Source organism: Acanthochromis polyacanthus, chromosome 20 (assembly GCF_021347895.1).
Source record: "Acanthochromis polyacanthus isolate Apoly-LR-REF ecotype Palm Island chromosome 20, KAUST_Apoly_ChrSc, whole genome shotgun sequence".
Classification (NCBI taxonomy): domain Eukaryota; kingdom Metazoa; phylum Chordata; class Actinopteri; family Pomacentridae; genus Acanthochromis; species Acanthochromis polyacanthus.
In genome coordinates this window covers 22,416,997-22,432,103 of record NC_067132.1, presented here as the reverse complement: position 1 = coordinate 22,432,103, position 15,107 = coordinate 22,416,997, and the positions used below count along the sequence as shown (strand labels likewise).

At 38.6% G+C, this 15,107-nt stretch overlaps 1 protein-coding gene and 1 long non-coding RNA gene across 3 annotated transcripts in view; one reads left to right on the top strand and one right to left on the bottom strand.

Annotated features, from left to right (window-relative positions):
• Positions 1 to 15,107, bottom strand: part of LOC110952619 (structural maintenance of chromosomes flexible hinge domain-containing protein 1) — a 28,362-nt gene that overhangs the window by 5,816 nt on the left and 7,439 nt on the right. The window contains exons 12-38 of one of the 2 annotated variants that reach the window (XM_051940366.1): positions 14,610 to 14,790; positions 13,777 to 13,980; positions 13,572 to 13,685; positions 11,134 to 11,240; positions 10,835 to 10,917; positions 10,625 to 10,738; positions 9,951 to 10,028; positions 9,720 to 9,839; positions 9,482 to 9,626; positions 9,187 to 9,289; positions 8,922 to 8,994; positions 8,162 to 8,301; positions 6,805 to 6,933; positions 6,487 to 6,711; positions 6,160 to 6,302; positions 4,464 to 4,549; positions 4,258 to 4,376; positions 3,112 to 3,273; positions 2,887 to 3,012; positions 2,690 to 2,769; positions 2,356 to 2,513; positions 2,150 to 2,283; positions 1,999 to 2,060; positions 1,365 to 1,452; positions 690 to 821; positions 434 to 589; positions 223 to 349 (exon numbers count right to left, since the gene is read on the bottom strand). In XM_051940366.1, the coding sequence (XP_051796326.1) occupies positions 223 to 349; positions 434 to 589; positions 690 to 821; positions 1,365 to 1,452; positions 1,999 to 2,060; positions 2,150 to 2,283; positions 2,356 to 2,513; positions 2,690 to 2,769; positions 2,887 to 3,012; positions 3,112 to 3,273; positions 4,258 to 4,376; positions 4,464 to 4,549; positions 6,160 to 6,302; positions 6,487 to 6,711; positions 6,805 to 6,933; positions 8,162 to 8,301; positions 8,922 to 8,994; positions 9,187 to 9,289; positions 9,482 to 9,626; positions 9,720 to 9,839; positions 9,951 to 10,028; positions 10,625 to 10,738; positions 10,835 to 10,917; positions 11,134 to 11,240; positions 13,572 to 13,685; positions 13,777 to 13,980; positions 14,610 to 14,790 (3,389 nt within the window). The remainder of the gene's footprint in view (positions 1 to 222; positions 350 to 433; positions 590 to 689; positions 822 to 1,364; positions 1,453 to 1,998; positions 2,061 to 2,149; positions 2,284 to 2,355; positions 2,514 to 2,689; positions 2,770 to 2,886; positions 3,013 to 3,111; positions 3,274 to 4,257; positions 4,377 to 4,463; positions 4,550 to 6,159; positions 6,303 to 6,486; positions 6,712 to 6,804; positions 6,934 to 8,161; positions 8,302 to 8,921; positions 8,995 to 9,186; positions 9,290 to 9,481; positions 9,627 to 9,719; positions 9,840 to 9,950; positions 10,029 to 10,624; positions 10,739 to 10,834; positions 10,918 to 11,133; positions 11,241 to 13,571; positions 13,686 to 13,776; positions 13,981 to 14,609; positions 14,791 to 15,107) is intronic. The other variant, XM_051940367.1, reaches the window with a different exon arrangement.
• On the top strand, positions 4,969 to 6,030 carry LOC127531322 (uncharacterized). Its single transcript, XR_007938390.1, has 2 exons — positions 4,969 to 5,167; positions 5,546 to 6,030. It is a non-coding gene; the product is annotated as an uncharacterized LOC127531322 (long non-coding RNA).

The window sequence follows — 15,107 nt, the reverse complement described above, 5'->3', positions numbered from 1 at the left end:
TGTCATCTAATGTACCTATTGAGCAAATAAAAGGAAAACCATCTACATAATGGGGTACCAAAATTGGTAAGTGCGAAATATGGCAATATGGGGGGCAAAACCCCTAAAATACAGACACAATTTAAGACAGCAACAAAACAAACACAGTGTTGCTGTCCACGTAAAACAGTTCCACTTCATCGCTTTCATCCCAGCAGCGGGGCTTTCTTAGTAAATACATACCATTGTAAAAATGGAATTGGAGCTCAAAAGGACTCAATGGCGTGGGAACATTTGGCACCTCAGGTTGGAAGAGGAGTGTGTATGCGCTGCCATTCTGACCAGGACTGTTCTCCATGATAGCCAGTCTCTGGGAAGAGAAAGTGTACAGTTATTGTACGCCGGGCTCCAGAACACCAAAACAAAGCTCATCCTAAGAAGCGTGGTCACTCACAGTGACGTGAGCCTTTCCTTCCACCAAGTCAAGCCGGAAACTGTGGATTTTTCCTTCAAACAAAGGGAGGCTTTTGCTTTTATCTCCATTGGTGCACTTTATAGAGACGGCGACCCTCCCGTTCAGGTCCTGCCCTGCTGGGTTTCCATGTGAATCCTGGAATTAATCAAGTCAACTCAGTGCAGCTCCGCATCACAAAATCTGTTACTTTAAAATAAAACAGTTCCTACTGTTTTGCAATATCATTAAAGCTCACCATTATCCTCAGAGTCATATTCTCAACCAAGGTTCGGCTGGTGATGTCTTTACTGTTGGAAACAACTGGGGTTCGGGGCTGAGAGTCGGGTCCCAGTTTGACAGGCTGATTGGCCACCACAGTTATAGGAATCTAGGAGACAGGAAACAATGCTGAGGTCTGTCTTTTCTGTCAGTGAGTTACGATTGTGACCTTCAGTCCTGCAGCAACTACTTTCCATGACTTTATTCTACACCTTTCTGTAAAAAAAAAAATAAAAAAATAAAACTTCTGCACTCGATGTAATTCTGAAATCATTAGTGACTCATCTGCAAGCAAGGAACTTTTTGGCTGAACTGCAGGCTGTGGTTACACAAAGGAGACAGAAAATAAATAAGCTTTGTCATAATGCACAAAAGACAATTATAAGTTGACTCTATTCCTTGTCATGGTGGGGGTTCAAGGGATTAAATGTAAAAAAAGAAAAAGTCAAGAGAGCTGAAAGCAGCATGGTGATGCTAAAAAAGCGATGCACTTGAAAACTGCTTGGGGTTCAGACGGTTAAACAGACATGATGGAAAACAGTGCAGAAGCTGTTTCTGTATGCTTCATGGCTGTTGGAAAGTAAAGTGTCTAGAAATCACTTGATAATGTGTTGGGATGCTTTGACTACATGTTCACTATTTTCAAACCAACCTGATCACTAAACAGCTGTTTAGTTTCGTCAACACGCAGAGAAAACTGTACGACATGCGGTCCAGCATGTTCTGGAATCTGTTTATCTCTGCAAAAAAACACAACATTTTCTTTAAAAGACATAGTTCTACATCTCAGAAAATATGTGTACTTGCTGACTTGCCGAGAGTTAAATGAGAAGATTGATACCTTTAAAATAATGTAAATCTGAAGCTACTGCAAGCAGGTCATTTGCTTAGCACAGTGTGGCAGAAAGTATGGAAACGGAAGGAAAAGGTAGCAAGACTCTGGACGTGGTGACAACATTTGCATGCAGCACCAACACCTCTAAAGCTCACGAGTTAACACAGCACATGTGCTTAACGAGAACCAAAACCAAATTGTAAAAATGGTGCAGTACTTTTATAGAGTCTATGCTGCTAAATCTGGACAAAGTCAGGCTAGCATATCTCTCTTCTTTCAGGTTTGTGCTAAGCTAAGCTGACTTCATATTTACTGTACAGTCACACAAGTGGCACCAGTGGTCTCAGGTAACTCTCAGTAAGAGAAAGGTTTCCATAAGGAACTGATCTTTTAAAAATCTTGCTCCAAGTTAAACAGAGCAGAAACAGACCTGATGTTAAAGCAACTTTACCTAAAATAAAAGCGGTCATTCTTGTCATGTTCCATTGGTTTACTACACTTCAGCTCGGTGACCTGTACAGAGATGCAGAAGAATGTAATTCAACTAATATTAGATTTTTAAAAAGCTAAAAAAAATACACATAAATGACAATCTCCCTGACCGTCGGCCAGTCACCCACTGTTGGTGGTGGTGTTTCTCCTGATGACACTCCATTCCACAGAAACATGGACACAGCTGCTGGATTGAAAGTTGTAATTGGACTTCCTTCCTCAGACACCACAGTTACTGAGAAAACTGCACAGACACAAAAACCCTTAGTCTGCTAGACAGAGAAAGAGAATTAACTGATCAAACACAAGTGCAAACCTGGGAAAATGCCTCCAGCAAGAAACTTGACGTTACTGTCGTACTCAGCTGACAGTTTGACAGGTTTGCTGCGATCAGGGATGATAGTGAGGTTCACTGATGGACCAGGGATGGGTTTCTTGTTGAAGAAACCTGTAAACTGAAGCTTATAGCACCCCCTAGTGGACAAACACAACATTAACATACACTGGTAACTGGTGGAAGAGCAGTTCTGTCTCAAATGAGGACAGTATCACAGGATTTTTATTTGATGACTGATGATGCACTCTGCTATTACTGCATTACTATCATTAAAAAAATACTTTTTTGTAATGCATTAAAAAGAAGCACTTACTTTGGACCGCTCACAGTTTTAACAGTGAAAGAGGCTTTCCCTTGAGCATTCACAGGTTGTGACATAACAGCCGCTGTCACCTAAAACAACACAAAGATCTCATTCCATCTCTCCAACTACATTGTTCTGTGCATTTCAAAAGCTTCAAATCTGCTGTCAAAAACTGTAATAGTAATTGTGCTGCTTGTCAAGCTAACCTTCAGTGTTGTGGGCGATCTTAACTGAACCACAACCCTCTTGTCTGGAGAAGGGTTCCCCCACTCATCGTACAGCTGGACGAGGAAAGGTTCAGAGATACCGTGGTCACTGAACAACTGCAAAGGCTTAGAAACACATAAAAACATGAGCTCCTATGATCAGTAATGTGAACATAAAACAACAGTACAATGCAACTGTGAGAGAAGGTTTTTAACATATTTTACCTGCTCAGGTCCACTGATGAGCTTAAGCTCTGCAGGGACGCCAGCAGTCACTTCAATCTTGATGCGCTCCACAAAGGTGGTGTATTTGAAGCACATCTCTCTGTGGCCAAGAGGTCCTGAATTGAAACGTACTCCCGTCACTGCAACTGAACTGCTCCATTGCTGATTAGAACAAACACAGTTTACATTTACTCAGTGATGAAACAAAGCTTGCGATCCTTTATTTCAGTAAAACAATCAGCACCACTAGAACAGTTCTTGTCAGTATTACATTAATATATATTCCGATTATTTATGGAATAATCGGAATGTCATTTGACATTAAAGTCAGAAGGAAATCTTTCTAATATATTTTTTCATGAGTATTACATAATCGTTAACATGTGAACAGCATTTTAATGTAAGAAGCAGGTTGAGGTGATTTATTATTTATATTTATTGATATGAATTCTGTAAGGTTGGGTAGTTTAATTCACTGTTACTCATTAGAATTCTCAGAACAGCTTGAACAGGATTATCACCACACCTCCTGTAACATATCCTCACAGTGTGGAGGAAGTCACTGCCTTCTAATGACGTCTAAATGCAAGCACTCTACAACAAAGCACTTACACTGTGTCTGAGTTTATAAGGGATTGTCATTAACGGGTGATAAACCAGAACTCCATTAATTCCTAGCATTACAATGACCTCTGAACAAACAGCCCCGTCCTTTCATCAGGAATGCTTCTGATGCTGCCCAAGCACAGAGGAAGAATAACGACTTCTGAGTCGTTCCTTATCTGACGAACTCAAGCTTTATTACCCTTTTTGTTTAACACTCTCACGCATGCAACCAGAACCAGGCTCTACATGATGTCGCAGTGGGGAGATGCTATAGATTTGAAGAGGTCAGTGTACAGACAAAAAGGCAACTTCAGTGTGCCTTTAATTACAGGAAAATACATTGCACATCTGAACCCAAATCTGATCACAGAACATTTCATACACAGTGTAATTGTAAATAAATGTGGTCTTGTTTATTTAGAAGAAAGCTCAGATCAAATGAAGGTAGCATGAGTGAACAACTACATTTGAATTCTCAGGCACACAGTTCTTTCAATGTAAGCATAAAAAAGTGTACTTTCCCTTTGTCTCTGTTCCTACCTGCCACGTAAAGACGATGGAAGATTTATCCAGACCTTTAGCTTCCACACTCATGTCCCTCACACAGGTGGGGCTAAGCGTCTTGGTGACGTTGTCATACTGGTCCACAGGCTCCAAGTCTGCATGAGGAAAACATTTTGTCTCAGCTAAGATGCAGTAAATTAAATAATTGTGCCATAAGTATGATTGATCAGGATCAAACTCACTGATGTTTCCAGGTAGGGCTTCACCGAGCCTCACTGTGTTTTGGGGAAGAGTTACTTTTAGCCGTGTTGGTTCGTCTGGACGAGGACTACAGGAGAAGGAGGGAGACTTTAAGAGATACACACTTGGATTTTAAAGCAAAAGTCTTACATTTTAAAAAATACACTTATTCACTGTCCTGTGGAGATTTAGATGAGAAAGATTATGAAGCTAAGTGAACCGGCTGCTGTACTGTGGCTTCATATTTAGCGTACAGACAGGGGAGTTGTATCTACAGCAAACACAGCCGACTCATTCAGTTGCCACCAAATAGTGGAATGGCGTGCAGGTTTTCATTTCCTACTTCTGTTGTATGTTTTGATACAATGACAATAAAATTACTTATTTATGTCTGAAAGGTGTTTTGGAGTCAGAGATGGAGCTTATGTAACCCACATAAAAAACCACGCTTCCTCAAACGAAAGTAATTAATATAAAATATTTCCTATTTTTATTACGATCCCTAAATGCACCGTCACGTACGCTCTCAGGTTGTGTAGTGTTTGGACCAATCGGGTCACTTGCGGGTCTGATTAATACAGCTGTGCTCCTCTCCACACACACACTGGTGAGGAGACGAGCCACAGGATCGCTGCTAACACGAGATCAGCTACCGCTGCTTCGGAGAACAGGGTTTTTGGCTGAGACTGATAATCGAAGGGAATTGGTGAGTCTGAATGTCTAAATGTTTGAATGTTGTTGTGCTAACTAGCATTAGCATATCAATGCGGTCGGTAATCACCTAGCTGTTTGTTTTTGGTGCTCCATTGATATGCTAACGCAGCTATATTGTTGTATTGGTCATCTTAGCCTGTGTTATATGGGGTAAAGCACTTTAAGTCCATGTTGGCTAAAGATTTTTCACTTTTTAAAGTGTAATGATTTGATTTGATTGCTAAATGCTGTTGAATGTTGAAATGCATTTTTATTTGTCTAAATGTATAATGGAATATTGAATATGTGTGTACACTGACTAAAAGCTAGCTAAAGATAATGACATCTGATGAATATTTTAACTGATAATGGTCCTGTCTGTTATATACAGGCCAGGTGTGCCCTGTTGGGTGCATACATCTATCACAGGAGGCGAGCTAGAGCCCACGAGCCTGAACCTCACTCAACAACATCCCGCTGCGGTCTGGTAGGCGGTTGTTAGCAGCCAGTCTTCTCCCACCTAATTTTTGCCACCTTTTCAGGGTCATATTTGTACTCTGGTTTGGCGCGCTCATGGACATTCAACAATAACTCAGGAACTCTGGTTGAAACCTATGGACAGTTAACCCACACTGCATTGTGGGAGAAAACTATCAGTCTTGTATACCTTGAATTGTGGTTGGGACATTTTTATACTATGCTGTTAACCTGTTGGGTTGTGACTGTATTCTTGGTAAAACTTAAAGGAAAAAAATAGTTGAAGTGCACTTGTTCATAGAGTGTTGCTATCTGAAACCATTGTTATCTGCAGATTGTAAATATATTTTTCCTACTCTGTTTTTTCACAAGCAAAATAATAAGGCACTTAAACCAAAATTTCTGCCTCAAGTGTTCTTACTGTACCTCTACCTCCCAGAGCTGAATCAGAATCTTCTGAACTAGTCCAAAATCTTGTTACATCTTTTTATAATTTTTATGCACGCAATTCATACTTGCTACACTTACGTTATAGTGAAGGAGACAGAGACACTCTGGTCATGGTAGGACACTTGGAAAAAGCGCTCTTCCTGCACCTGTGTGGGCACTTCTATATCAGGCAGCTTTCTCTGGATCAAATCTTCCAGATCTACATCTCCAGTCCAGTTCACCTGAAAGTTAGGTGCGACAGTCAGAGTGCAGAAAAAAAGCTATAAAGTGCTAAAATACAATGACACGTAAAGGTTTTATTTATTGCTACATGTGTTTTTTTTGCATTTATCGCCACTTAAACAATAAACTGCAACGTCTCCAGAATAAAAACCAGCAAGAAGACACAGTATATGTCAGACTCACCTTGATCATGGAGGCTATTTCAGCACTGACCGTTACCTCACTGCCAGCCTCATCATACAGTCTGTAGAACAGGTTCTCCAGCACTCCTCCTACTACCCAATCTATCTTGTCATTGTTCCTCAGCACCAGATTGTCATCATCTGCACTGTAGACCTGCATCAGGGCAACTCGTGTGCTGGGAATCACCTTCAGCTCCCTTATGACTGACGCTACGTGCCGTTGACTCTAGCAGAAAAACAAGGAAGGATAAAGATACTACAAATAAACTTTTAATCAGAGAATGTTCTATTAGACTGAGCTGTTTTTCTTTTAACTTACAGGCATCTCAAAGTGAGCTTTGCGCACTTGTGGCTGTCCATCGATAATTTTCAGGTTTATGGGCTTTGTCATAAGCTGGCCAGCTCCTGTGTTGCTGCAGTCAACTGTCACCAGTGGAAGTTCCTCAACCTAATAATGTACCAGGAAAAAGATGAGAATGAGTCAACCAAGAAGGGCTGAAGAATGAATTAAGTTCACAATTTGAAACAGCACAATTAGAAAATCACAAAGGCTGCAATTTGGGACGCATGAGATGTGGAAATTAAATGATGAGACTAATGCTGTACTTGAAGTACGTTCAATTTAAGCAGATTGGAAGCTTCAGGAGTTGCTCATGATTAAGAACTGATTAATAAATACTACATGGCTTAACTAACATAAGCCCAGTCTCATTAGTAAACTGCCACACTGTGTATATTTTGCACCACATCTGACCCAGGGCTTAAATGTCGATGTTTTTACAATCTCATGCTGTCCTGCTTGTGTGACAGTCACGCTTTTGATGTTGTCTTATGCACTAAATCTCCAAAACATTTCAAAACTATGACACAGGGAGTATTGAACTGAAGCTGAATCTCAACACAAATCAAATCCGAATGTCTATCAGAAAAATCCCTATTAGATATTTTCCACAATTGGTTCAGCCTTACAACTGAGGATAATAATGTATTACTCATATTATATCATTACATTAAAAGGCGATTTAAGAAGAGTAAAGGTCAAAATTTTTTGCTGTGCACCTTTATTTTAATGTATTTGAAGATAGGCTTGTACACACACAAAGTTTTGCTTTACGTTTTTTTTTTTACGTCATTAAATTTTAACTAAGTAATAAAAAAAAAGTGATCAAATGCAGACAACCCCCCTCCTTTAGTGGGAGTCTGTAAGAGACTATTTTAATAAAAATATATGCTTATTAAGACACCTCATTCAAAGTGGTTTATGCAATTTAAACCTCTACTTGGTGTTTTTCAAATTAAGTGCATCTGTGGCCACTTGAAACAAATGTACACTGTAAAAAAAATGAATTAAATCTGGCAACATGGATGCCAGAGGGGGAAAAAATTAAAAAACTCTGATGTTAAAATAATCTAAAAAATTGTTAGAAATAATTAATAAAGGCAAATATTTGTAAAGTAAGGACACAGTTTACCTGATAATGTAACGAACACACGCTGTAAAAGCAGAAATACTATTTTTAAGCAATACTGATTTTTTTTTGATGTGAGCACGTTTTCCAGTACCTGGCTCAGTCAGAAAGTCCAGTTTCTCAATTACTTGGTTGAGCAATCCAGTTACTCAAACTGCTACTTTCAAAGAAAAATTAAAATCTTTCCCCAAAAACTCATGTCCATACCTGGCAGCGAACTATCTGTCTGGGGTGAGCAGTGATGTTTCCAGCCTCATCGAGAATTTCAACACTAAAGGCGACTGGGTTTCCATTCTCTACTTTGACTGGGTCTTCTTCTGGCATCACATGGAGGGAATGTGGGATACCTGGAAAACACGTATCATTTTCAACAAGATATTTATTTACCCACTGACAGATATGATGCTAAATAGGACCTGCTGACCAAATGGTGCTTTGATCCTTATCCTAATGTTAGAAACCAACAGATTAGCCCTTCCACAACAGCTGGACAACATCTGCTGCAGACTATGATTTCAAGTCTTCAGGGGTCACTTTTTCTGTCCTCCTATCCACATATAAGGCTGTTTGTTTTCTTAACTAGTCAGTGTGGAAAAGGCTTTGTTTGTTCTGACTAAAATGGCAACAAAAATCCAGTTCTATGGTAGAAAAATATTTGAAAATGTTTATCACAAATGACAAAAGCAACAGTTAACATCGCATGATTTATTTCATTTAAACCATTAGAAAACGGTAGTAAATTATTTAATTTGGAAGGTTTAATTTAGGTTTCAACAATACTTTTCATCAGTATTTTTTTTCAAGTAATAATTTCAGCCCTACCAGACTACAAAAGTCTCATCTAAAAATGTTTGCTGTATATGAACTATCAATAATTCAAGCATTTAACCAATCCAGAATTCCAGGGAACGTAAAGTAGTTCTGATACTACCAACTGTTTTAATTTCAGACATAAATGCAGTCTTACCAGGATGAAGAATGATCTTGACAGCCTGTGTGTGTGTTCTCAGGCCAGACATGAACACTTTCAGGTCATAACTCTGCGGGAAAAAAACATCAGAGGCCAGAAAAGAATAACAAAATCAGCTGACGAGTTTCAGTCTCAAGTGTCAGGTGATTGTTCTTTTTGTCCAATTTCTTGTACACTCGATTACAAACCTATTGATACATCAGTTACCCTTTCCACATAACAGAAAAAAAGTCTACTATTGAACACAGAGATTTGTTCAAACCTGATTTTGCTGGTAATTCAAGATTTTTCCTTTCACTGTGACATTTTTGACGGTGAACGTGGTCCCACGGCTGTCCACTGTCTCATACTTCACATCCAGGCCACTGAAAATAATAATAATTTCACAGCAACTACAACATCAGATAAATTAAAGGCACAATTAGTTCTAATAAACCTGTTCATGTGGTACAGATACACTGCTATTTCAAAGATTATGAAATAAAAGTTTGTCTTCCTAATAAGGCATGGAATTAAAAAAACAACAAAACTGAGGATTTACAAGTTAAGTGACCTACCTGCACCCCAGTACAGGCGAGAGTTTGGGAGGAGGTGCTGTTAAGTGACCATATAAATCTTTAAACTGCAGAGGAATGTTGAAGGGCACCCCTACACGAACACTGGGGCTCACTGTGGTGATAATGAAGCTCTGTGCATCACCCTCTGAGAGGCAAAAAAGAAGCATTGCCTGATTGTGGAATTCAGAATGAATAATGAATACGACAGTAACATATTCTGAGCTCTGCTTCTCCTCACCTTTGATGGTGAATTTGAGAGTGAAGTTTGGAAGCTGTTTGCCTCCAAAGACGGACTTATTGCTGTCTTTCATTACGGTGTTCAGTGACAGTGTGTACTTCCCCAGCTGGGTCAGATTCTCTGTCAAGGATGACAAGTTTGCTCATACGTGATCTTTGAGGTGAGAAAAATCTGTGCACACAAGAGGTAGCCAAATAATGAACAAATGACAGAAGAAAAAAAAAAGTGCACCATTTTTTTTGAACTCGAAACCCCACTTTGCTGAATGCTGGGCAAGCAAATCGGAAATCACTTGGTCTCCTTTAGAACCTACAGATGAAAGGCAAAAAGAATTTACTGCAGCATTCACAAGGAGCAAACACAGAAACTCTACACTAAGTAGCTGATCAAACACAAATGAGGGCGAGAATAAAACAAAGTTAAAAAAAAAATCACAAGTCAAAAGAAAATAACACCTTTCTAAATCATTAATGTTAAATACTCTTTGTTTTAGCTTTTCCATTGTGGCGATTTGCTGTTTTTCGTCTATACATAACAGTAGTAACTGTGCTCTAGGAAATACAGCTATAAAACAGAAGAAAGACAATTTTAATGTTTTATAGACCAAATGATAATTTAATTAACTAAATAATGAACAGATTTATTCAGGGAACAAAGCAATTCTGCAATAATAGGACTGCAAAAGAAAAGGTAATAATGCTATGAATGTAATCACATTACTAAAGGCATGAGGGTGACTGACTGTCATGGAGCTTTGTGCTTTGATTTTTAAAACTTCATTAGCTATTACAAGGTACTTTTCACCATGAAAAATAAATATGCAAATTTGTCTTGCTGGTAAACATGAATCATTCGCTATATCAATTTGCTGGCTTAACAAGTGTGGTGCTTTTGTGTTTTCTTACCATGCAGAACTATTTTGAGGTGCATACTCAGCGCTGGTCCTTTCCCCTGACCCGCTGACGGCATGGAGGACATTGACTCGCCTTTCTTGTTTAGAATTTCAACGTTGATTGGCCCTGAAATAATATGACACACACAACACACAGAATGAGCTATGAGACTTAAGATTTTCATGTTTATCAAAATTTTAAGTATATTTATATTTATTTTACCTAAAGGGGTCCCAGCAGGACAAACAGCATTCTGTGGCCACTCATTACCTTTTGGCCAGACCACTTTCAGCAACTCTGGAATCCTGCAACAAAAAACGTCATTTACTGGAGCTGATGATGTCAATCTTCAACAACAACTGATGGTCAGGACAAGGATGTAAAGTACAGAGACATAAAGGTAATCCAGCTGACAGCACATTTATAGCTGTTAAATCACATATAGAAATACTGCTCTGTGTAAACACACTGCTGTGTTACAAATGCAGCATATAAGCAGTTTCTCCCAGCTGCGTACTCACTTGACGCAGTCATTGTCGATGTTTTTCTTGATGGCTTCATCGGTGGCAGTTTTGTCAATCTTGGAAATGGGGATGATCCTGACCGTGTCATAGAGAGCTCTGGGCTCCTAGGAATCAAATTTGTCTGTAAGTCTCAATTTTTATACAAGTAAACTCAAAAAAAGGACCAAAAAGAAAAGAGGTGTCCATATAATCTTAACAACACTGACAAAGTTACAATAATGGTGCAAAAACCTGTATTTAATTCCATGTTACTACTAACTTAAGCCCTATTCTTTTGATTTTTAGATTTTCTTTGTATTTTCAAATATTTTAGAACTTGCACAAATGCTAAAAAGGGTTTTCTTTCTTTGGTGTCTTAGCTTCTTTGTTTTGCTGTTCTTTTCTCCAAACAAAAGTCATGTCCCTGTGTCTTGGTGAAGGAATTCTTCTTGGATTCTTCAGTGTTCTTAAGAGAGTCAGTCTCAAGATGCTGGTTACCAGTATTAGTCAGATTCATCAAGATGATCGTTGTGGTGATCCTTGGACTGTACTGTCTCTCGCGCTACCATTTTCTCCAGTGCAGAAGTCACTTTTGGATTCCTACCATACCATGCCTTTTGAGATTCTTCACAACGTGGAATTACAGTCGTTGCCTGTCTTGTGTGCAGCTCTCGGCCAGTGATGGCAAACTACAGCAAACACTAAGCTCTTTGGCGTTAACCATAACCTGTAATTGAGTAGTAGCTGATTAAAGAACTACCGAATCAGCTGTTCTCAGTTTTTACTCTATTAGAATGCTGTAAACCATGGTAAAAAAAAAAAACCCATCAAGACCATTTGGAAGGGTATCGAGGCTGTATCTCAAAAATTTCAAGAGGTATGAAAATTTTTAGACATGCAACTTTAGTAAAAATACTATGGTCATCTTTTGTCATTTGTTAATGTAAATTTCACTATGAATTAAAATTGGGTAAGGACATGAAATATCTGGGCCTAAACAGTACAGAACACTCAAAATTATAGAGCACTGTGAGAAAGTTATTTTTTGTATATCAACTGGTAAAAATAAAGGTATATATTCTATATTCATACCATGCAAAGTGAAATATTTCAAGTCTTTCTCATTTTAATATTGATGATTATGGCTTATAGCTCATGAAAGTCTGAATTCCAGCATCTCAAATTATGAGAATATTTCCTACGACTTGCTAGACATAAATGTTCAACCTCTAAACAGAATGTTTATTTATACATTCAACATTTGCTTGGAGCTCCTTTACCAGGAATTACTGCATCAATGAGGCGGATCAGCCTGTGGCAGGGCTGAGGTGTTATCGAAGCCCAGGATGCTTTGATAGCAACCTTCAGCTTGGTTGTATTCTTTGGTCGGTTATGTTTTTAAAATCTTCCTCTTAACAATGTCTCATAGATTCTCTTTGGGGTTCAGGTCAGGTGAGTCAGCTGGCCAATCAATCACAGTAATATCATGGTCAGCAAGCCATTGTGTGGTAGTTTTGGCTCTGTGGGTAGGTGCCAAGTCCTGCTGGACACAGAAATTAACATCTACATAAAGCTTGTCAGAAGACTGTGGCATGAATTGCTCTAAAATCTCCTGGCATACGTCTACATTAACTTTGAACCACCTCCAGCAGATAACATGACACCCCAAATCATCGCAGACCGGGGAAACTTCACACTAGATTTCAAGCACCTTGGATTCCAGAATCTAGAGCCTTAATTTCCAAATAAAATGCAAAATTCCCTTTCATCTGAAAAGAGGACTTTGGCCCACTAAATAAGTTTTTTTTCTCCTTAACCCAGGATTTCTGATTTTCATGAGCTATAAGCCATTATCATCAAACAAAAACAAATACAAGCTATACATATTTCACTTCATGTGTACTGAGTCAAGAATATATAAAATTTTCCTCTTTCTTTAGTAACTGATGGAAAATATCAAATGTTTTATTGGTATTCTAATTTTCTGAGATGTTAGTATGTACAGCAGTACATTTAGTAGATTTACAAGTAGTTTGTCACATACAAACCACCGTGTTCAGGCTGCAGATTTCTATTAGGGTTTCAGTCTTGAGACTTGCAGATGAACATTTGTCATTAACTACTCATATGCCTGCCTGGCTCGGTGCACTTGCTTGGTTGAAAGAGAACCTTACCCTCAAAATTTGCCATCACAAAGTTATACAATAATTTCAAAAACACACAACGATGTATTTTGACTTTGTCACAGTAGAATATTAAATGTAAAAAAATAACACTAAAAATCTAATTATTTTAAGTAAACTTCATGACACACTACGGGCAAAAATGAGAGTATTTTGTTCGTTGAAAAGATTAACAGTTTTCGTCAATCAAAATGAGTTTGGCTTGAACTAGAGACAGTAAACATTGTATTATCACCCAGTTTCTCAAATTGAACTCCATAATTCCTTCCTTACCCGAATCACTTCCACCTGTCCTCCTGTGGCAAAGACGTCTCCATCATAAATTCCATACAGCAAAAATCTAACAATGGTACCGTAGAAAACAGGGATTGTTCTCAGAGACTTCACCTGTATGAGGATGTGCAACGTATCAGTCAATGTTGAATACAGAATAACACAAATATACATTCAGAAAACCTCCAAATGAATAAATGCTTACACGTTGGCCTATTGTGTATGTTTTGCCGTCCCATTCGATGGAGGAGAACGTGCCCCAGGGATGCTGCATTCTCTTAGTAGGGACATCTGTTCGTGTTATGGTCTCCTTGTAGCCAAGAAACTTCACTTGCTTGTCAAACTTCTCATGACAGTTTTGAAGCCAAAGACTGAACTCATTCTGAATGTTAGCTCTTTTTGAGGATTTCTGTTGAAATGGAAAGAAAGAAAAGTTGAGCAGCACTTGAAAGTGCTGAGATTTGTGACAACTAGGAGGAAGAAATATTCCAAAACAGGTCTCTAATTGAAATATTCAAACTGTCGCTTTGTAAACAAGTGGTTGTCTTTTTACACAACAAACAGAAAGATCAACACGTTCAAAACTAGTGCTTAATGCAGCCTCAAAGAATCCCTATTCTGTCAATATGTGTTGCTGAACTAGTTTAGGCACCTTGTCCGGGGAGAATGGCAGTGGGAGATCTGTTGTCTTTTGACAGCTCTTTTCTCCCTGTTGCACGCTGACTCACCAAGGAAATTTACAATATGAAAGATATTAATGAAAAGTCTATCACAAACAGTTACTGAGTAAGGGCAATCCTCAGGATTTCATCTACAGAAAGGCACCTTGATTCCCCTTGAGAGAAGAAGGTAACTGCAGAACTGTTCTTTTCCTGAGAAAACTTCAAACAACAAACATGAACAGCAACAAAAAGAATCATGGAGCTTTCAATGCATTATCAGCCTCAAAATCAAATATACATTAATTGAAGATTTTAAATCTGAGGCTGCAATTTCTTCTAAACATTAAAAACGTCTTTGAGAAATGTAGATAGTCACCTGTCCATTAACAACAGTTGTGTAGATAGTGTCCTTGTTCTTCAGTTTCAACTCCAGGTCAGTAAAAGTGAGTTTGTTTGTGGTGACCTGGAACCTGTCGTCAGTGAAAAGAACCCCTGACAACCGACTGTAACACTCTGCAGGCACTTTTGCTCCTTTATTGGGAGAACACCAATCAAACCTGAACAAATGGACAGCAGGATACGAGAACAATACATTAATTAGTGCAGAGTTGTTTGTTTTTTAAAGAATCTGGAGCAAACTGGTAAAATGGCATAAATGAAACATGTGCAGGACTATGATGACAAATCACAATTTCAAGCTGAGATTTGGTCAAGTTTTCTGACAGAAAGGCATGCTAGAGATTTGTAGTTCAAGGACTTGCAAAGTTGAAAATCAGTTTTTTTGACTCCCATTTTCTGGCTCTGATAATTGGTGTAATTGTAGCATTTTTTTTTTTTTTTTAAAAAAGACAACATTCCTGTCAAACCCACAGGG